Here is a 22164-nt window from a genome sequence, read left to right on the forward strand (position 1 = left end):
TTTTTAACTATTCTTTTAAATGCTGTTCAAAAAATTTATCAACTTAGGCACTGTTTAACTACAAGTGAATAGAAATAAATATGTTTAGGTACCTAATAAATAAGTAATGCATAGTTTTCAATAAACTTGATTTGCTTTTACATTTAGAAAAATTGTTTTAATTTTTTATTTGCATAGTGTGGACATTAATTATAAATGTTGATTTTAGCATGAGACATCAGTGGTGGTATCAGAGTATCGGTAGTGTTATCCGAAATGGAGTTATTGGAACAGCTCTAATTTTTTCCGTCTTTCTTTCAAAAACAGGAGTCATTTAAAGAAGACGTGTGGCCAATTCTATTTCCAAGCATGAAGTCCTCACCTTTGGCTAGAGGAGACAGCACCAGGTAGCTGACGCTGGCACCGCCGGCACTCTCTCCGAAGATGGTGACGTTGTCCGGGTCGCCCCCGAACTTGGCGATGTTCTTCTTGACCCAGTGCAGGGCTGCCACCTGGTCCTTCAGGCCCGCGTTCGCAGCCACGTCTGTGCCATCCACGCTCAGGAACCCTGCGGCCAGGTTCCAATATCCCACTTGTCGTTGACACGAGGGAACGTTTTGTGATCCAGCACAGAATGAACAGCTTGCATTAGAATCTTCTTGACTGGATTCAGGAAATCCGAAACAAGGAACGTAGCATGATGTCCAGGAACTTTTTAAAAAGTAATGTCCTTGTGAATTTCTTTCTGTCATAGAGCAGCTTTACAACTTGTTTTAATTATAATTTTACTGTATATAAATTTTTCTTTGGTATTCCCATATTAAATAAATTGATGTTTGATAATCTGGCAAAATCAATAATCGGACACTCCCATGGTTTGAACTTGCAGGACTTAAAGGCCTTAACTACACAACTGCTAGCAAATTCACACAATTTAAAAATTTGTCTTGAACCATTTTCGAAGATTTGAGATAGTATGGTAACAATTCGTAAAGCTAAATGCGTATTAGAGCATTAAAAAAAAATTGTTTACAACAAATACAGATAGGGATTATAAAACATTTTGGAGCCAAATTATTTTTAAATTAAATGGTATATAAAAAACACTAAAAAATAGCTGTAGGTAACAAATATTTTTCTAAATTATGTTTGTGCAATACATAATTAGGTTATTAATAATTATGTGTTTTCATGCAAACACAGAAAGGAACTAACCAATACAGGCATTATGACACACAAATGAATTCCCTAGTTTTTCTGAATTTAATGAGCAATACGAGTCAGAAAATAAATGCATCCTGTCTTCCTGTCATAAGCCAATGGTTTGTGGCCATATTTAAATACATACAAATTTTGTGGTCTAAGACGAGGTGTTTGAGGATAGGAATGCCAAAGCAGGTGTCTGTAAATTATTAATACACACGATCCTACCTGTTTGAAACAAATTAGTGCGATGTGATAGAATGAAGGAGATTCGAGGTCACACAACTTAAGAATCTTTTCATGATGGATTTTTGTACTGTTATAAGTTCTAGGGCACATTTCAGAGGTGTTCAAACTAAGTGCAACAGTAATATCTTGATTCCAATAAAGTACTGCATGAGACACATAATGGGTAGAAATGGTGCTTTGTCATGGGAAAATTTTAGTTTCTTAGGCTTCAACACACACTGTTTAGGTTTGCTGTATCTCTTAAATTGCTAGCTCTGATCTGCAAGGAAAACTCATAGGCTCTTCAATGCACGAATTAGAACGCAGCAGCTGTGGTAAAGAAAGACCACGATTTGCTTGTAAATAACTATGTCACGTTAAACAACGTTTCTTCTTTTAAGACATTATTTTAGACATTCACCATTGCTGATTTACACTGTATATCATAGTTCATAGAGAAAACCTGAATAATGGCCAAAGAAAAAACTAATACATAAATGCACAGCCGATGGAAAATGTTAAATGTATGGACAGCACAGAGATTTCCATGGAAGGAATTAGTCACAACAATATAACAGAACAGAGGAACACAGTGGGGGCTGGCAACAACAAGACAGTTGTAATAACAGTAAATACGGACAAATAGCTACCTTGGATAACTCAGAGACAAACACAGGAACCCAACGATGATTCTAAACAGATTATCTGGACAACACAATGACAGTAGAGCGAAGCACAGACTAACACTAAGACAGAACAGCTGTGATGTTTCAGGCACAAACAGACTGATCTATGGCAATGAAACCAGCAATGGCTTACGTCCAAAATAATGTTTTTAATCAATCATCCGAAATGTGAGTATCATTCAAAGAATGTTCATTATTTCCATTCGTAAGCACAGAAAAAAATTACGTAGTTATGCAATCAATTCTGGCCACCATCTGTAATGATGGCGAACGCCGCGACCGACCTATGACTCCCAGACGATAGTTGATTGTGACCAGCACGACTCCCTCGTCCACGAGATAGTCCGGGCCCAGCCCCCTGGTGGAGCCGGAGCCCTTGGAGAACCCCCCGCCGTGGATCCACACCATGACGGGCCTCAGGGAGCTGCTCCTGGTGCCGGGCAGCTGCGGCAGAAACACACCCGGCCTCCCCCCCTTTCAGCCCGAAAATACTGCCCCTAATATACCAACTAACCAAAATAGCACTTTTTCTTTTAAAAATTTTACCCTTGTAACACAAGTTAAAATGAACTTTTTTTTTCTTCTTGTATGTATACAAGTATCTCTACTTCTATTAGCTCGGTTATTTAATTTTAAATTAGGTGTGCATTTTTAAATATCTCTAGACATCTAGCATGAAATACTCACACACACACACAGGAGGGCGGAAGGGGAGAGGATAAAACCATTTTACTCGCTGTTTGCTTTCAATTTATTTCCATTATTTTTTTGTGGGAACGTAAAGAAAATTTTTAGGATATTATACATAGGCGCCGACTTCTAGTTTTCAGAGGGGGGGCAAGGGGCAAGTCTCATATTGTGGGGCACTTTTAGTGATATGCTATTGCTGTATCTATCTTTCACTGTCGTGTGTGATTGTTGCATGCATAAATTAAATAGGCTTACTTTCCAACCATTTTCGTCATAAGTTGTAATTTTAAGTTACAAATTCGATATAACGACACGTTTTTGAAGTATAAAAACCATATCCATAATAAAATTTGAACATTCTCATTTAGACTTGATAATAATTTACCATAATTTTGAGTCAGTGGGTGTAGAATGGAAAATGCATTAAGAACAAGCTACAATTTATTTACAACATAGCAGGTAACACACAATTACCAACATTCATTCATTAAAGTTCGGATCTCAACAAGTGTTGGCTTGTTAATTTGAAATTATTCCATTACACCAAAAACACATGTAAATAACATAAAAAGTTTGATTTGTAAATACAGTAAGAACAGTCATCACTTACACGAAAATGTGTTTTGCCGAATCGGATTCTTCAAAATGAAAGATGTCGCGATTTCATTCAAATCCAAACAATTGGCAGTACTTGAATGGGCATTCAGAAGGGCTATATGGTTCAATCTCGCCTCTGTCATAGTAGATCTTAAGTAGTTTTTTAATCTACGTAGCATCGAAAATGATCGTTCACTTTCACATGTAGTAATTGGAATAACCATGATGATTCGTACAAGCTTGTGAAGTTCATCAAAATAGTCTTTCATATGCTGCATACCATCAGATTTTAAGATGTCAACCACATCTTTGAAGTTTGCAGGGGATTTTAAATTTTGCCCCTTCAGGACATCATGGAACATATCGCGATGCATTTCTAGCCGTTTGCTGTTGAAGTCGTTTCCATAAAATGCTACAACTTCGTCAGCTGGAAAAGAAGGGGTCAAAAGAAAATGTTCCACAGAGGTCAGCAATTTCCTTGCTTCAACATCAAATCTGGTTTTGAGACCTGATAGTATATTATCCATGACTTCAATGTATATCTGCCTATAATTTTCTTTAGGAGTGAATTCATGAGGTGGAGTAGGACCATCATATCTTGCTGGCAATTTTCTTTTTCTATTTTCTCGTGGAGGCTCTAAATTCAAAGCCTTTGAGTTGTGATCAACTTTTGACCAAAATGCATCAAACTGCTCTCGCAGCTGTTTTACTGTGTCCTCCAAAACACACAGAATGTGGCACGAATCTTTCATATGCAGCATTTTGCCTTGTAATGATTTGTTTGCGGCAGAAAGATGCTGGAAAATTAAACACAACAGTTCAAGCATTACCAGTGTATCTGATTTTTCCAGATATCTGAGAAATCCGGAAGCTTTGGTGGCAGCCTCGCTGGAATCTTGACTAGAAAATTCGTCTAGAAAGGCTATAACATTACTGTAGTTAGACAAAAGAGTCTGAAGAGAACAGTAACGCATAACCCATCTTGTAGGACATAGTGGCCTTAAATTCTTGCTGTGTTCTTCTTGAAACCTTTTAAACCACTCAAGGCGTTTTGGGGAATGCTTAATAAACCCAATAATCTCACGCAGTAAGTTCATTGCATCTCTAGCAGTTGGAACATTCTTGATGCTATCTTGAGTAACTAGATTAAGAGAGTGAGCTTGACAATGGACAAATAAGGCTCGATTTTCTAATTCTCTAATTTTCTTCTGCAGACCTGAATGAACACCTGCTACATTACTGGCTCCATCAAAACACTGACCTCTGAGGTCCGACACTGGTAACTGAAGACGAACTAGAACATCGTTTGTTATGTTGAATAAGGTTTGAGCTGTAGTGTCGGGGGTTTCGTAGAATCCTAAAAAAAGTTCTTGAATTTCAAGATTTGTATCTACTGTTCGTACACAAAATGACACTTGTTCCTTAGTTGTACAGTCAGTTGTTTCATCGACTATCAATGAAAAATGTTGGTTCTCTTTAATCTCGAAAACAAGCTTATTCACCACTGCATGTGACAAAATAGACAATATTTCGTTAACGATGTCGTGAGAAATCCATTTATAACCATCTCTTTGTAACCAAGCATCTAGTTCCATGCTGTCCTCAGCTCTTAATTTCAGTAGTTTCAGGATATTTGATGACTCGTCATTGTGACCCCGAATTGCCAATCCTTGAGTTGCTAGAAACCGCACACTGCCTATAATTTTACCCAAAGCAATTCGGGCCTCATCCATTTCTTTAGCTTTTTTTGTGGACAATTGTTTGAGCACATTAGTACCAGCTTGAGAATGAAAATCTGCCTCCGTGCATTCCCTGTGAAACCGAGACTTCTCATGTTCATTGAATTTCTCAATCGCTTTTTTCCAATTGCAGAATCCTAGTTCCACAAAAGCTGCACTAAAAGTTTTATTCACACACTTATTCTGAGAGTAAATAGTTTTACATATTTTACAAAATACCTTATCCTTATTATTGTCATATTCAAGCCAAGCAAATTTATTTTCCCAGTCTCTAATAAAATGTCGATTACCTTCTTTTTTTGTTCCGAAAGTCTTTTTTCGTTCTTCACCACCTTCACCAGTAACAGGAACTTGTGCTTCTTCCTTCTCCTTTGTTGATGAGGCAGAAGTTGTCTGCTGATTGCTGTCGGTAACAGTCAGATCTGTGTGTTGTACAGTTTTATCACTGGGCAGTTTTTTTATGTACTTCCACATAATGCACCACAGTTAAAGTGAATAAGTCAATTATATTACACACCTTAAAACTTTATAAATTCTAACGTGCACATTGGCATGTTTTCACTCACAATAAAAACATTGAAATACTCGGCATCGGTAAATACAAACCGCAGGGAAGGCAACATTTAAAAACAAAATAAATTGATGTTCCAACTGATAGCAGTCGTGAACGTAAAGGGTTGTAACATTTGAAAGCAAAAGATACCGAAAGCGAAAGTGACACCTGATAGCATGTGAAAGGCGGTAAAACGTCCGAGCACAAATTATGCCGATAAGTGACACCCGATAGCAGCACATCCTGCCAACGCAGTGATCCTGTGGTCGTAATCGGAGCCCATGTGATATGCACCATGTCTATAGCGTGACCACCATGAGTCGTAAAACGTAAACTTTGATTGACAATCACCTTACCTTAAAATTATTCTGAAAGTTCTAGTTATGTTACACTTCAAGAATGTAACTAATAATTTTTGTGACCAACGAGGAGGGGCGACGCCCCTCTTATCTGTTCAGTGGGGGGGCAACCGCCCCTCCTGCCCCCCCATAGTCGGCGCCTATGATATTATATCTTCCTATAAACCCCCCCCCCCCTTTTCCTTCTCTTTTTGCATGCACACCTGCACACACACATATGTTAATTTCTTCTAAATAAAAATGTATGATCACCTTTGGTTATTAAACTGCGAATTTCTAGAATGATCACTACGAAATTGGGATCGGTCACTATAACAGTTTGTGATAAGTGTTTCTTGATGACCGAGGAAATCACCCCCTGACCTGCTAGTGGATCTCCCTGGTCAGTAAGTGTGTAGGTGGGCGTGCGATCGTGAAGTAGGAACGTGTGAGAGACGTCTACCTGAGGCGAGTACACGTTGAGGAAAAGACAGTCCTCCTGGCTCTTGACTCCGTCCTGGGGGCAGACCCCTCCCTCGTTGATGGCGTCCCGCACGCCGGACCACGACGCCGGCTCCTCCGGGGCCTGCGAACAGTGCTCGCTGCAACGCGACCTTGGAAGCACGAGGTGCAGCCAGGTGAGTGCGGTGGGTGGCATCCCTGCAGTGGAGTGTGACAGAATTGTGCTCACAACTTTTTTTTCAACTGATAAAACCTAAAATGTAGTCAATAAATAACTTTGACAACTACTAACTAGAGAATGGCCTTCTGATTCTGCACCAAAACTGACTTCAGCCTAAAGATTCTGATTCTACTTAAAGTTAAGTGTTTCAGCAGCATCATGTCAGAGTAGGTTTTATTTTCGTTTCTTTTTTCCAAACTAAAATTTATTAAGAATTATCTTAAATTCTCTATGAGTCAATCTCGGCTCTCTTACTTAGCCATCTTGTCAATTGAAAGTGATATGATGATGATGATGATGATGATGATGATGATGATGATGATGATGATGATGATGATGATGATGATGATGATGATGATGATGATGATGATGATGATGATGATGATGATGATGATGATGATGATGATGATGATGATGATGATGATGATGATGATGATGATGATGATGATGATGATGATGATGATGATGATGATGATGATGATGATGATGATGATGATGATGATGATGATGATGATGATGATGATGATGATGATGATGATGATGATGATGATGATGATGATGATGATGATGATGATGATGATGATGATGATGATGATGATGATGATGATGATGATGATGATGATGATGATGATGATGATGATGATGATGATGATGATGATGATGATGATGATGATGATGATGATGATGATGATGATGATGATGATGATGATGATGATGATGATGATGATGATGATGATGATGATGATGATGATGATGATGATGATGATGATGATGATGATGATGATGATGATGATGATGATGATGATGATGATGATGATGATGATGATGATGATGATGATGATGATGATGATGATGATGATGATGATGATGATGATGATGATGATGATGATGATGATGATGATGATGATGATGATGATGATGATGATGATGATGATGATGATGATGATGATGATGATGATGATGATGATGATGATGATGATGATGATGATGATGATGATGATGATGATGATGATGATGATGATGATGATGATGATGATGATGATGATGATGATGATGATGATGATGATGATGATGATGATGATGATGATGATGATGATGATGATGATGATGATGATGATGATGATGATGATGATGATGATGATGATGATGATGATGATGATGATGATGATGATGATGATGATGATGATGATGATGATGATGATGATGATGATGATGATGATGATGATGATGATGATGATGATGATGATGATGATGATGATGATGATGTGATTTCCCAAGTGGCAGCAAATAAATTTGGGAAGGGGGGGGGGGGGAAGGTTTGGTGTAATAATTTATTTACAATGTTAAGTAAATAAACTAGAAAATAACACTTGGAAACTATACATGTTTTATTATAACTTATTTTAATAATTTGTGGGCAGTGCACACTGGCACCTGTTATTAGATCTTAATGGATATTTTTATTAAATATCATACAGATTATTTAAATACTTTAATAATGTATGTGTTATAATTATTTTTATTTAGAGTTGATATTTTTGAGTTGGTTTTACTACTTTGTTATTTAATTGATTTGTTTTTAATAATTTAATTTATTTTCCCTAAATCTTATTTTATTATTTTTAAATGTTTAATTTTGTAATAGCTGAGTTAAAACTGGGTTTTAGGGGTTTTTTGATTTAAATATTTGTGGCAGACATGATATTTAATGATTTTTGTTTAAATTTTGTGAAACTCCTAGACAGGTTTTAAGTTTGTGGTCTCTTTCTGTTATAAATAAGAAGTTCACTGCAGTTTTATCATCTTGAGTCTTTAATTGCACGTCTGTACAAGCTTATACTTTTACATTTTTTCCAGCCACCAACATGACCGCCGGTATGTTGCTTAACATGTTGCCAACATAATATCTTACACTTTCTCTCGCGAGTTTTGCATCCGTGTACATTATATACAAAATTTTAAATTAAATTTTTTCCATGCTGTGTTCTACCTACCAATGTTTAAGAATACGTTATATTTCAAGTACGTGAATACCCTGAACTTATGTGAAAGGTGGGACCAAGCGATAACCGTGTAAGTCAAATTTGCATAAGTTGGGGTACAATTTCGCATATAAATACATAAATACAAATTATGTTTAGTTGGGACCAGAAACTAAATAAAACAGTAATTTAGAAAAAAATGTGTAATAAGATCTTAGTTGCTACAACAAATTATATTATTATGAATTGCAAAAACGTAAACCGAAGTTATTTTGTTATAAAAGGCTTCATAAAATCTAACAGTAGTCTAACAGATATAAGATTTATTCTTCTCACGCAAAATTTCCTACACGTGAAACATGTTCGAACAATAGTGCAGAGTGGAGAATCGGGAGTCGTGGGATATTAAAACAAAAGACGATCAAATCAACGTGAAGATTTAAAAATCGCGTAACTCCAAATTCACATAAGAAGGGGTATCGTAAGTGGAGGTATTGTTGTACTGTATTTAAAAAATTAGTATAGCATTAGGGGTTCAATGGTCATACAAATATTATTTAAAAAAAAAAAACACTGTTTTAAATGTGGTACATTTCTAAAAAAATATTGAGAAATTATTTTATGAAGTACAGAAAACTAAACTTACTTTATAATTGTATTACCTTAACACTATACATATTCAAGGGCCAATAAATAAGTTAAAAGAATATTTACACATAAAATTAGGTATTTAGGAGATATGTACCGTACTGTTTCCAGTTACTTATTAGATAGTGTATGATTATATTTCTTATATTTCACACATTTTGTAGTCTACAATAATTAGCCCATCCTACGCCCTATCTAAGTCGGTGCCCGGCGCAGTACTCCCATCCCTCCCGGAGCTTTCCCTAATCCGTCCCTGAAGTGCACTAGAATAGTGGAGGGGAAAATGAAATTGAGAGTATCAGAGGATCAGAGATTAGGTAAGAATACAGGTAGAGCATTAGCCATGAGAAGTAAAGCCATTACATTTCAGAAATCACGCATGTATCATGCGTGTTTTAATCACAAATACAAGAAGTTGTAAACAAACAGCCACCACATTGGTACCTGAATCCCCCTGATCCCTCCCCTCCCTCGGAAAAGCTTCACACCCCCTTGGCCAGACTCACACTTTATGCTCCAACTACATACTTCCATAATCTCTGGTTTTAATACCAATAAAAAAAAAATACATAGTACTTCAAAGGTAAAAGCTGTCGGTTATCTGTAATTCTGTTTATGAAAGTTTAGCTAAAATATTGAGATGCAATTTTTTTTATTATTGATAGTTATAGAAGGTCAAAATCTAGATTAAAATCAAAGTAAAACACATTAGAGATAAGCATTTTCTAAATTGCTCACTGAAATCACCTATACATTAGTTGAAATCACTCCATACATTATTTTAGATATGATATATTTTTCATAATCAGATAAATGTATAGGAGCTTTAGGATCTGTTTAATTTCTTATGTAGATTGTGTCTCTGAACTTACTTGGCATTCAGTGAGTGATGGGAAAGGTGTTGATGTCGTCAAGACTGTGTATCCTCTGACAATGTATCGTTGTAGCCTTACCTTGAACCGGAGCGATCCCACGGGAGGCTTCGCGTAAGGAATGCCTTGGAAGCGGTAGTAAGTCTTTCCTGACGCTCTCGAAGTCACCTGCAAGCCTCGCAGAGTGCCTTGCGCTACAGTCACGTGAGGTGACGTCACCGCACTCATCACCTGTCGTATCGAGAATACGTGCAACACTCAACACATTACAAGTCACTTAATGCAGGAGGTGGAAGAAAAAAACATATTATAGGGCTGGTAAATGGAGAACATATTTTTGTCAGTTACAATCAAGATCTGTTTCATTATTACAATGTACTTATCTTTACAAGCACACAGCTTTTTCTGCTATGGAGTTCTTATTTAGATTTAAAGGTTAAATATGTCATAATGTCAGTTTGTACAAACTGAATGGAATACTGATGATGTAATACAGTTCTTGGAACCATCTATATGCTACATATCTTTAAAATATTATATTTTATATTTTATTGTTTGTGAACAAAACGCCTGTGGGAATTATAAATTTTGTAATTTTAATGCATCATGGTTTTTGTTTCAAAAAAAATTACTAAGAAGTTTTCTGTAATACAAATAATATGCCATAAATATTTAAGTAACTTCTTAGGAAGAATGTGACAATTAACTGCACATACAAATTATTTTTTACCAAATTTGTCACTTGAGTTTATTTCAATCAAATGAGATATTTATTAGGCTGTTTATATCAGTATTTTATATTGTATACTTACTAAAAACTTGTGAAAGTGTTTAGCCCACATGGATATTTTGAAATATTTATGTATATAAGAACTTCATATACTGCAATCTTAAATAATTTCTCGATTATAATATTTTTCTTTTGCATGGTAATTATACACGTATTAATAAAGTTTGCAACAAATATGAGAGAATTAAATGTATGTTATATTATTTAGCTTCATTATTACATTCGTAGAACATTCAATTACATTACCCACCTACAGGTTCTACCTATGAGATTTAACAAATTTATCCTCAAAAATTTAAATTTTTGCATAATAATGTTTTATAGAAATAAGAATCATACTTACCTGTTTACAGACTGCTATTATTAGCAGAGCCGACAAAATTCTTGACATGTACATGATGTTTTGCTGGTAACAGTTTGTTAGTTACCTCCGTTAACAGTAAAATCACAGTCACAAAATTTAAAGATGACATTAAAGATAGGTGGCTATATATTTTTAACAATATTGGTTCACTTAAAACTGATAACATTGTTTTCTTTATCTACACAGTCCACTCTAACTGTATGAAGGAAAGATAATAACTAACAAATTTAGTACAAGTTCTGAAGTGTCACAGATAACACATTTTAAATCAATCAACAATGCAATATTGAAGAATTGATTTTAGCTATGATTACATCAATGATGATATGATGAACCATAGTTTTTATATTTTATCTTGTGGAGCAAAGCAGTATACATAAAAATAATATATTAAAAAATATATTTCTTGTTTAAAACAATTACATACATAGCTAATATAACACCTACTATATCAGCGTAAGTGGAATTAAAAATATTTTTAAAAATATTTTAAGATTGAGATTCTTGAATCATAGCTTATTTCATATCATATACCATTTATATACATTATGTGAGTTTCTGCTTAGTACTTATTCCTGCATTTTGTTGCAAATTATTCCCATAATTCACTAAAAAGGCCAATTTGGATTTCTTAGTACCAGGGGCATAACCAGAAGGGGGTAGACGGGGCTCGTGCCCCGGCCCCCTGGCCGGGGGGAGAGGGGGGCTAAATTGGTAAAGTAAATTTACTATAGATATTATTTACTTGAATATTGTTGTGCTAGAACACAAAAAAAATTGGCGAGCAGATATACTGTATTACTTGTTTTAAAAGATACATTCATGTATATTGTCAATAATGAAAAAAAAAATGACATTTTTCACATACTATCCAACTTGCAATGTATTAAAAATGATATGTCAGCAAATAAATCTATTAATTTACCATCTAAGTTGAATTAAAAATATATGGAAAAGTCTAATTAATATGTGGCGGTGATATAAGGCGTCGTCGGGAAAAGATTTGTTTTGGTTTGTTTAAAAAAAAAAGAGGATGTCAAGATGAGTTCTTTCCCCGGGTGGAAACTAATCTTTTTACTTTACTATTCAGTACCTACTACAAAGATGTAAGTGTGGACAAAGCACAGAAATTTGGTTCCCTTGAGAGCAGCTAAAGGAATTTTTTGTTTATCTCTACCCGGCTGTTATTGTCATTGGTGTAAAAAAGGCATAGCCACCAGGGGTGTTCGCAAGGGGGGGGGGGAGATGTATCCCCCCCCCCAAAACAACATAAAACATCTATCATTCCCATGAACAAATGGAAAGAATTTGAAAGTAAATTGCCGACAAAGTGGTTCTATCCCTCCCCCTTCCCGGCAAAATCCATAAAACTCATGTTTCTTACTTCACTTAATTGTTTATTCCACTGCTTCACCTGTATCTAATCCAGCTTCATGTGTTCTCTAGGTCACAGATGGCAGGTTTGTGTCTCAGGACAGCCGTTGGTTTACTCCTTCCATCTGATTCGTGAACCACGTGGAATACCTCACAAATGTTGCTGAAAACTTTGTCAAAAAAAAAAAACAATTGAAAAGCCTTTGCAAAAATAATCTTAATACAAAAATGAACATTTTTAGGAAAAGCAAAAAAGTTCCTCCTTTGTTCATTGGTACTTAAATTATGTGTAACTTACACTGTAACACAAATAACTTTCTTACTGCTTTTTGATGTTATAATCAACAAAAATCTGCAAATATAGTTAAGCAATTAAACTTGGAACTTTCTTGGTTCTGGACTAAGGTTGTTTTTGCCAAAACAATCCCAACTGAAAGTACAAAAAGGAAAAGAATAATGTTTATTGATAAAGGAAAGAAGTTGAAAACAAACAAGCAAACAACATGAGTGTTGAAGAAACGGGTTGTAAATATGTATAGGATAGCCAACATTAAAAAAAAATCCCAATTTTAAGTACAGTGGTTACGTTTGGTAAAAATATATGTACAATGGTTGTTTTTGCCAAAACCTCTTCAGTTCTAACTATAGTTTATGCTTGGGAGATCTGAGCCAGTTACAATAATTCCAGTAGCTCTGTCTCTGTTGTTACCGCATTCACCTTAAGATAAGAAACAAGTCACTCCTGTCTGTAATGCGGGTCGCTTGTCCTCGAAGAAACTCCTCCGACGAGTAATCTTAGTAATATGCAACTAGTCTCTCCTTCGTGTGTGGCTGGTCACCTCACCTGTCAAGGCGTTAAAAGAGAACTGGGACTCGAAAACATACCTATTGACGCCAGCCGCCGGTGCTCCCTCTGGGTCGCACAGGCCGTAACGTCCCAGCAACACTTACTCTTAAGTGCAACGAACACGCCCGCGCGTGATGTCCGCCGTGTGAGTTAAAGTGCGCCGCGACGAACAGCAAGTCGACTACAGCGCCCGGCCGGGTGTGGCAATGCGCTAATGTGTAATTAAATAAGTAATTCCTCCTTTCAAAACCAAAATAATAACAAATTAAAAGATACTGAAATAATATGAGAATTATGTGCAATTGCAAAATAATCATGTAATATCAAATTTAACAACTAAGTCCAAAACTGGTCGAGGCTGTTTTACCGCGCTACACGCGTCTTGGCCAGGAGCTCACAGGGGACTGCGCTCTGCGAACGCAGACCTTACAGTTTTCGCGCCACTTTTCCAATTCATCGCCATAGTCGTAAGTTTACCTAATCTTTTCAATTAGCTCTGCGCCCGACCCCACTCAGCCGTACGTTCTTACGTGCGGCTCTTCGCTTAATCATTAAATCCCAACAGGGATATTTCGGCATATTACGTAAATTTTATGTTCAAAGAACTCGGACAGCGGACTTGAGCCTTACGCATTTTTCCAGGCTTCGACGCCAGTTAATCATTGTTTGATGAGGGCTTCTGGCAAGCCTTTAGTGTCATGGTGTATTAACTCTTTAATAAACGTGTTTTCGATTTAGCTAATTTTGACTGTGTAATATATGTATTGGCAATCTAACCTAATAATAACTTTGTCAACCTTTAAGGAGCTACTGTGACTCTAGTATAATTTTCATCTAGCCGAGCTTATGCAAAATCTGAAACATTCGTATTGAAGTAGGCTAGACTGCAATCATGTTTAAGGACGTTTGATCGTATACTTTTGCCATTGTATGTTTAACTTCAATTACCATATAAACATAGTTGCAACTTATCAGTTCTACAATAGTTTGCCACAGCCTTCGTTTTGTCAATATCGCTCTCAGGATAGAACTATATACACGTGTTTGCAGCCTATCCTGTTCGCGCGCAACGTCAATGTGTCGAACCGATCGTGAAGCGACGGTCTGACAACAGACTCGGCCAGGCGTTGGACAAGCAAGTGTATCAAGCAGTAATAAAGTACAGTGTTTTCTCAGTCATTTCCCTTTTATTTCAAGGCGTCCTGGGTGGCATTAACAGCCCAGGTAGTTTAAACTAACGACGCACTCCTGCCTGCAGCCACGAGGTCGAACCCCCCTTTCCCTTTGAGATCATTTTCAATTCAATATTTATCCTAAACTTAATCAGGCAGCGGGAGTGGCGTCAGTATGTTACAAGAGGTGACCGAAGGGGTTTCCGTTCATCCCTGAACACTGCATTGTCGAGATACTTTTATTTTAGAGCATATAAACATCCCTGCTTCATGCTTTAGGACTTAGTAGGGTTGAAGCTTATTTGCATAGACTGCAAAATTCGCGATATTTTGTGGGTCTAGGCTGGAGTTCACAAAAACGTTTGCATAAATAAGTCAATTACGTTTGCTCATTGGCTGTCGCCTTATCTTACCTTCTGTCCAGACTCCATATGATTGTGTCGTGTGGATTTTTCCTATTATTGGTTTTCTGTATTTCAGGGTGCCGTTAATACTCACTATACAATGAAAATATCAAAATGTTTAATAGCGTTCATTTTAGACCGTCTCCAAGCGATAATGTTAATTTTGCAGGTTTACTAATTTGTCCTGAAAAAATAAATAATGCCCGAAGTGAGATTCAAATAAAGAGTCAGGAAATATTTCTACACACAGGTAACTGCAGAATAGAATAACACTTATTTAAAATTATCTATCTTGTACTATGGCTATTCAACTCTATTGGTACATGTCAACCAAAAAGGAAAAAAATAAGAACACAAGTTCAACAAAAAATATTGTGTAGGTACCTGTACAAATGCATTAATAAGTACCTGCCCAAAATAATATAAGAAAGTAAGGGACCTACATATTGTGAAGATTATTCAACAGTGAGGGATAGGTCAAGAAGAGCTATGTAGGCATATCAAGAACAAAGTTTGTTGGGCAACAGTCATCCCACTCTAAGTCTCAATGCTTGCTTGCACTCAAGAGGCCGTGAGAAGACTTCGCAAGTTCACTGACCTGGCCTCCTGTGCTGGTGACTTCAATTCCTTTATAAGAAATGTTTTTCTGGTAGACGACCCTGGGGTGCCAGGTGACAGGGCAGAGTGACACTTGGCATGTATCTTCGAAAAATAACAAAAAATACACTCTTATTTAACTGGACTTAAATTTTTCTAATGCATAGGTTTTTTTGGTTGTATGTTTGGTCATTTGCTTTTTAATGTGTCTTTATTTTTAATTTTCTTTAATGAATTTCTAAATGATTTGCAGATACATTGAAACCTTTATTGATATAGAGGTAAGTGATACATGATTAAAATAACTTTTAAACCCTTCCTCTAAGTGCTGGGATGTTTAATTTTCCTGCAACTCATATTCATTCAAAAATGAAAACCGTAATTGAATCTGCCGGTGTTTAAGTTTTTGGATTTCTGGTCCTTACGTACATTTCGCATACCTATAGTTGTTCCTTCCCTTTTTGTTGGGTACGCCAGGAAAAACTGGGTGACGGCATAGTGTTGAGTCACACAACACAGGTACAGTGATCCAAAGCCGTCAGACCAGAGCCGTAAACGTTGGGGATTATAAATACACTAGCTGAAGCGCACACGTTGCCTGGGATGAACTCCCTTGGGAGATAATTTTCGGAAAACCTCGTTCTCAGTTGGTGTCTTTGTAATGCAAGGAACATCGCTACCGGGTTTCAGGTATGTAGGAGATTTCCTTGAAAAACGGGAAAAATTGATATTTAACGCCCCTGCAAAATTTTAATGGAGACGAATAATGCATCAACAATACCATAGCTGTTGCCATGGTGACTAGAAAAGTATTAACAATGCGACATTCGTTGTCATGGGTATTTTTAACCAATAAGGGGAATTTTTATCTTTAACGCCCCCGAAATCTCCCCCCCCCCCCTTCCTTATTTCAAGGAGATGAATGTTCAACAATAATTAAATACGTATTGTTTTATTTCTTTCGAAAAAGTATATTTACAAAATTTCATCACCGTAACTTTTAAAAAAATGTTTCTTCATACAAACTTTACCACACCTTTTTCACTCCTTTAGGGGAAACAATTTCAAAACATTTTTCTTTTCTTAGTGCACCCCTAGAGCACTCAAAAAATATTTCCTCCAAATTTTAAATCATTAGGACCTCCGGCTTAGGCTGTGCGTTGTCAGTCAGTCAGTCAGTCAGTCAGTCAGTCAGTCAGTAAGTCAGTCACATTACTGTTTTATAAGTGTAGTTATGTGTTTTTCACTAGCATAAATACCACAGTACCTATAGCAAAACATTTCCATTTGGATGTGATGCTTACTGTTAGTAATGCAATCAAATAGTTATTGAAAGAAAAAAAAAACATTCAAAGCTGCTCGCTGTGGAAATTCACACGCGTCTGTAATCAATTGCTGTTGACGCACATAGCTAAATTATTCCCGAACATAATATAATTTCCATTTAACTTTGAAATAACTGTGTCAGACATGTTGGTGCTGAGGTTGAAGCTACTGGCTGGTGCGCCAAATGTTCCGAGTTCGATCCTCGGGAGGGTCCCTTAACTTAGAGAGGATCGGGCCTCGCCATCTTGCAATTTTAAATATTTTCATACCAACTTCCAAACTGAGTATTTTGGTTTGACGTGGCATACCTTTGGCTACGTGTTGAAGTCAACACTTGTGAACTTGTGCGATTATCTTGATACATAGTTGTAGTCGGCCGCGTGAATAAATAAGTCATTTTCTCGCGGTGCTTACAGACTAAGAGACTGTTGGTAAATATGTGGTTGCTACAAGGTATATAAGGTATGGGAGATATGATTTATGCCTTGACATTCCAAAAATTGAGATTAATAGTTCATAATTAGAATTGTAGTAAAAAAGTATGAAGAATTCAAGATGGCGGCGCCTAATTCCCCTTAAATACTGTGGAAGGCATTGGCAAGCCTCCGCACAGCTAACTATGCACGGGTCTAAAGAGGACAATGCCGGGCGTAACCCTGCTACAGTTGCATCCTCAATTGCATGTATGGGACCAGAAATGGTGAAAGGGCTGAATCTGCGGGCAACAGCAGATGCGATAGAAACATTTCCGGGGGGTTCGACTGCCGACAGCCCCAAAGGACCCCATAGTGAATGGATTAGGCCTATGGTAATGGAAGGACTGAGCATGGCGCTGCGGTGTTGGGTGCACCCGGGCTTAAAAAAGAACTGTAAACCGCTCGACTAGGTGTGACTTGATCTCCTGGTTCAGTGGTCGGGGGAGGTACTGAGGCAACCCTGGGGCCCTCCAGCACACGCACTGTGGTTACCATTTCTAGCCTGGGGCTTTCTGCGATTGTCGCCGGATGAGTTCAGGCACTTCCGGGCCTTAATCGGCTGTAAATCCGCCGGGCCGAGGTACGGCGGGTCGGAGGGTAGTCTGAGGAGACGAGGACATCCAGTGGAGTAATTCTGAACAGTGACGGTTTGGTTAGCTACCAGTGAACGGCCTGCCGAGTCGACAACAAGTTGGTAGTAGTACGGGAAGGATCCATCATGTTTGAATGGTGTCCCGCCGAGGTTTCCTCTAAGGCCCTGGATTCTTGTTGGGTAGGCCTCGTACTTGGTATTGGTGGCTCATATCGCTTGGAGCACTCCAAGGGTTCTCTAGCCCGATGCGGGGTCGACGTTGTGAGCGACGACACAGCTCCGGTACTAGCCCGGACAGCAAGTAGAGGTTGAATAGACCTCCACCGGACCACGGGTTCACTGGGTGATTGAGGGGTCCCAGTGTGATGTGGGAGCACGGGGTAGGCGCCAGCAATGCCGAATTAGTCTATAGAGCTTTGGACGCAGCAACTTGTATGGTTAGCTGAGTGAGGCAAGGGGTGACGGTGGTGTCTATGCTGGGATGGGTAGCCTCAGCCTCTGGGCATAGCTTGATCTCTAACACCTCTCCTGTTACGCGTATACAGCGTATCCTTATCAGTGGCGTAGCCAGGATTTGTTATGGGGGGTGTTAAGAAGCATGCCCCCCCCCCCCCCGTATTAAAGCGGTGGGTCCGGGTGCCCTCCCCCGGGAAAATTTGGATTTTAAGGTGTAAAATAGTGCTATGTTAGCAGTTTTCGGTACTTAAATTTAAATATTGTAATGGTAAAAATTTTATTAATTTTAATATGAAATTTTTTTGAGTGATGAATAACAAATTAATTAAAGATTTGGTGCTAAGGAGGGAGGGGGGTTTGAAACCCTAACCCCCCCCCCCTCTTTGGTGCTAATGGGGGAGGTGGGTTTGAACCCCTAACCCCCCCCCCCTGGCTACGCCCCTGATCCGTATCCACGCCCGTGAGGGCCCCAGGCCGGCAGGGCCACACGGCTAAGAGGGCTGGGTTAACAAATAAAAGGGGGAGCAATCCCTTGGCATTCGTGACCTTCAGTCCAGTCTCTAACACGACGGCCTACGAATTACAGGTTCCCTTCACCCCGCTTCACCCACGCACTGGTTCACGGTGCCATGTCATCTGTCTGAAAGGAAACGCAGAGTCCTCCATTGCAGCATTAAATTTAATGCTAAACATTAGTCACTTTTATAAAAAAAACAAAGATACAAATGTTTAGTCATGTTCAAAGTGACAGTGACGTGAGAGATTTTTTATTCTCACAACATCGAAACAAACATAATGAATGTAAATTAAAAGGACAGGAAAGGCCGGAACGTGCATGAATTACGAGAATATAAAACAATAATACAATCTGAACGACTTGACAGAATTAGAAAGGATTGGTTTAGTTAGCTAGATATTTTCATTACAGAGGCTTGAATGTACAGAAATAGTCAATACAGTGTATACCTAGTTGAAAAAAAAATTGCAAAATAAAATAAGGGCTTGAAACCAAAAAAAATAAACAGATATGAAAAATAATTGCCTGTTAAGATATAAAAATTACATAAGAAAAAACTTTATAATCAAATCTTAGAAACGAAATATATTTCAATATCAAGCTAATTTTAAGTCATGCAAACTTTATATTATGCACCTGTAAAAGAAAATCATTTAAATATATTTTGTTATAAGATTTCGTTATCATAAAGGCTATTGTTATGTGATTTTAATAATTTTACAGCCAGATTTTTTCATAATTATTGTTTTTGGTTCTAAGCCCTTATTTTATGAAAAACGGTTTGCATTTTTTTAAACTATACACTGTATTGTACATTAATGAATGAATGAAAATATCTAGCCGACAAAACCAACCCCATCGAATTCTGTGAAGTCGTTCATCTTCCATTATTGTTTTTATATTCTCGTCATGCATGCACGTTGCGACCTTTCCTACCATCTTAATTAACAAAACTACTCTATCTTCCATCCACATCTACATATTAAAAAGTCATTGATAGTTTTATTTGACTGGCAGTAGTGTAATGAGACTGTTTCTTCAGCGAAACTCTGGTGAACACACCGACTTGTTTGTTGCTCGACCTTCGCCGCACGGTCGATCCGAAGCGAACGCAGGGCAGGCAAATGTCAGCATGTTCGCGAGTGCGTGCCAGTTGGTCCGAACACTTCCGCGAACTGCCTGGCGCAAACCTGCTCTGTGCTGTGTTTGAAACACATGTTTCAATACGAAAGTTAGTCAACGATCACGCAGTCCGTTTTCACACAAGAACATGAATTAATCGCACCGCGTGGGACACCTGCTTTCTCAACACGTCTCAGTTTTGGCATTTCTCGAAAGTAGTACCGATGGTGTGTACGTGTCCTTCTGCTACTGTTGTTATTCCAACAGCGCTCTTAAACCAACACCCTGAGAAACTCAGGTTTCTGCGGTCTAGGGAAAACCTCGTTTTTATTGATTTAATGAATTACATACTAAAAACAAATAATTTCAAGACGAAGGTAACATACTGTTAATCCAAAACCGTGTACCAAATAATCTCATGTTTACAGTTCATAAAAATACTGACATAAAACTTTACTTTTGAGTTCATAAAAACCAGTAATTATAACTAAAAAAAACCTTGATAAAAATTATATTTGTTTGTGTTAAGAATCAATAAATTTACTGTAACCTGCATTACACCAGTTCGCGTCCCGGCATACCATCCAAACCATCAACACCCTCATGTGGTAGGCGGTAGGACATCAAAATGCATGATGGTATCAATTTTAGACCGTCTCTAAATGATAACGCGAATTTTGCAGATATTTACAAAAAAACAGGTAAAATGGCGACCACAATTTTCTGCAGACCCAAAATGCAAAGTTAATTAAGTGTAAAGTGGAACATTTATAGATATTGTCTTTGTTTTTAAAAAAAAATGTATTTAAATACGATGACCCAAACAGGGCAAGTAAATCAGAGTCTTAATTAGAATTTTGAATGCAGGTGTTGGCGGGAACAACTGTCAGAGGTCAGATCCGAGACGTCCGGATCGGCTGGAGCACGCTTACAACAACAAATAACAGGAAAACTCCACGGACACTCGAAGACCTCCGTGTTCGGGCAACCGTCGCCAGGTAACTGACCGCAGGCGAGTGACCCGTCTCGATTCGGTACTTCTTCGGTGGAGGTTTGTCACATATATGGTCCGGTGTCCTCCAGACACACTGTGCGTTGGAATCCGCAAGCGTATACGCATAGTCAAGTCGTCGTCACCTCCTCCCGGGGTCGTGAGATGTGTTCTTCGGGGAGGTCGGTGTTGGCTTCTAGTCCTTCGGGGAGTGGAGGGTCCGCCGGCCTCAGACGTCGCGGTAGCTGCGGCACTCGGGCACCTCCTCGGACCAGGTGCCGTCGCCGCGGCAGACCGGTCTCGCCTCCAGCCGCTCCACGTAGCCGGCACTGCACGTCACCTTCAGGTGGTCGCCCGGCTCGTAGAAGAACTTCACTGGGGCGATCCTTCCGTGCAACGGGTCGCCAGGGTACACGCACCGCGGCCGGCCTGCGACCACAGACACTCTCAGAGGGCACACAGAGAGCACCTCAAATACACATTTCAGGTGAATCAATATTTGTAAATAAAACTACGGTTGTTTCCGCATCCCCAAATTTTGTGTTGCGTCGTAAAGGCAAACACACGCATGGAATAAAGAGGAGTGATTTTTTTTTTAATGTTTTAATAATATAATGTTTGCAGGCTTTGACGGCCATTGTCTGAAGTAGCTTGGCTTCTGGGTTGTAGCCGCGTCCTTGGCGAATAATTCACCGACGTTTCGGTCGACATTGCAGTTGCCTTCAGTTGGTAACTAACTCCTTGATGATGGCAACTGCTGTGTCGACCGAAACGTCGGTGAATTATTCGCCAAGGACGCGGCTACAACCCAGAAGCCAAGCTACTTCGTTTTAATAATATACCAAGATTATTCTAGAGGAATTATGTTCAAAGAAAGTTAACTCATTTCCCGTAAATTGACGAAGATAACTGTTAATTCTCGAAGATCTCTGCACGATT

At 38.3% G+C, this 22164-nt stretch overlaps 2 protein-coding genes across 2 annotated transcripts in view; both read right to left on the minus strand.

Annotated features, from left to right (window-relative positions):
* The window catches only part of LOC134540692 (juvenile hormone esterase), a 35998-nt gene extending 24531 nt beyond the window's left edge, over positions 1 to 11467 (minus strand). The window contains exons 1-5 of the mRNA XM_063383572.1: positions 11331 to 11467; positions 10279 to 10428; positions 6477 to 6599; positions 2381 to 2540; positions 362 to 547 (exon numbers count right to left, since the gene is read on the minus strand). Of these exons, the coding sequence (XP_063239642.1) occupies positions 362 to 547; positions 2381 to 2540; positions 6477 to 6599; positions 10279 to 10428; positions 11331 to 11384 (673 nt within the window). The 5' untranslated portion in view covers positions 11385 to 11467. The remainder of the gene's footprint in view (positions 1 to 361; positions 548 to 2380; positions 2541 to 6476; positions 6600 to 10278; positions 10429 to 11330) is intronic.
* An 8439-nt stretch (positions 11468 to 19906) lies between these two features.
* LOC134532620 (locomotion-related protein Hikaru genki) overlaps positions 19907 to 22164 on the minus strand; it is a 161373-nt gene continuing 159115 nt past the window's right edge. Inside the window, exon 11 of the mRNA XM_063369252.1 lies at positions 19907 to 21654. Coding sequence (XP_063225322.1) covers positions 21455 to 21654 — 200 coding nt within the window. The 3' untranslated portion in view covers positions 19907 to 21454. The remainder of the gene's footprint in view (positions 21655 to 22164) is intronic.

The sequence above is a fragment of the Bacillus rossius genome, chromosome 1 (assembly GCF_032445375.1).
Source record: "Bacillus rossius redtenbacheri isolate Brsri chromosome 1, Brsri_v3, whole genome shotgun sequence".
NCBI lineage: Eukaryota > Metazoa > Arthropoda > Insecta > Phasmatodea > Bacillidae > Bacillus > Bacillus rossius.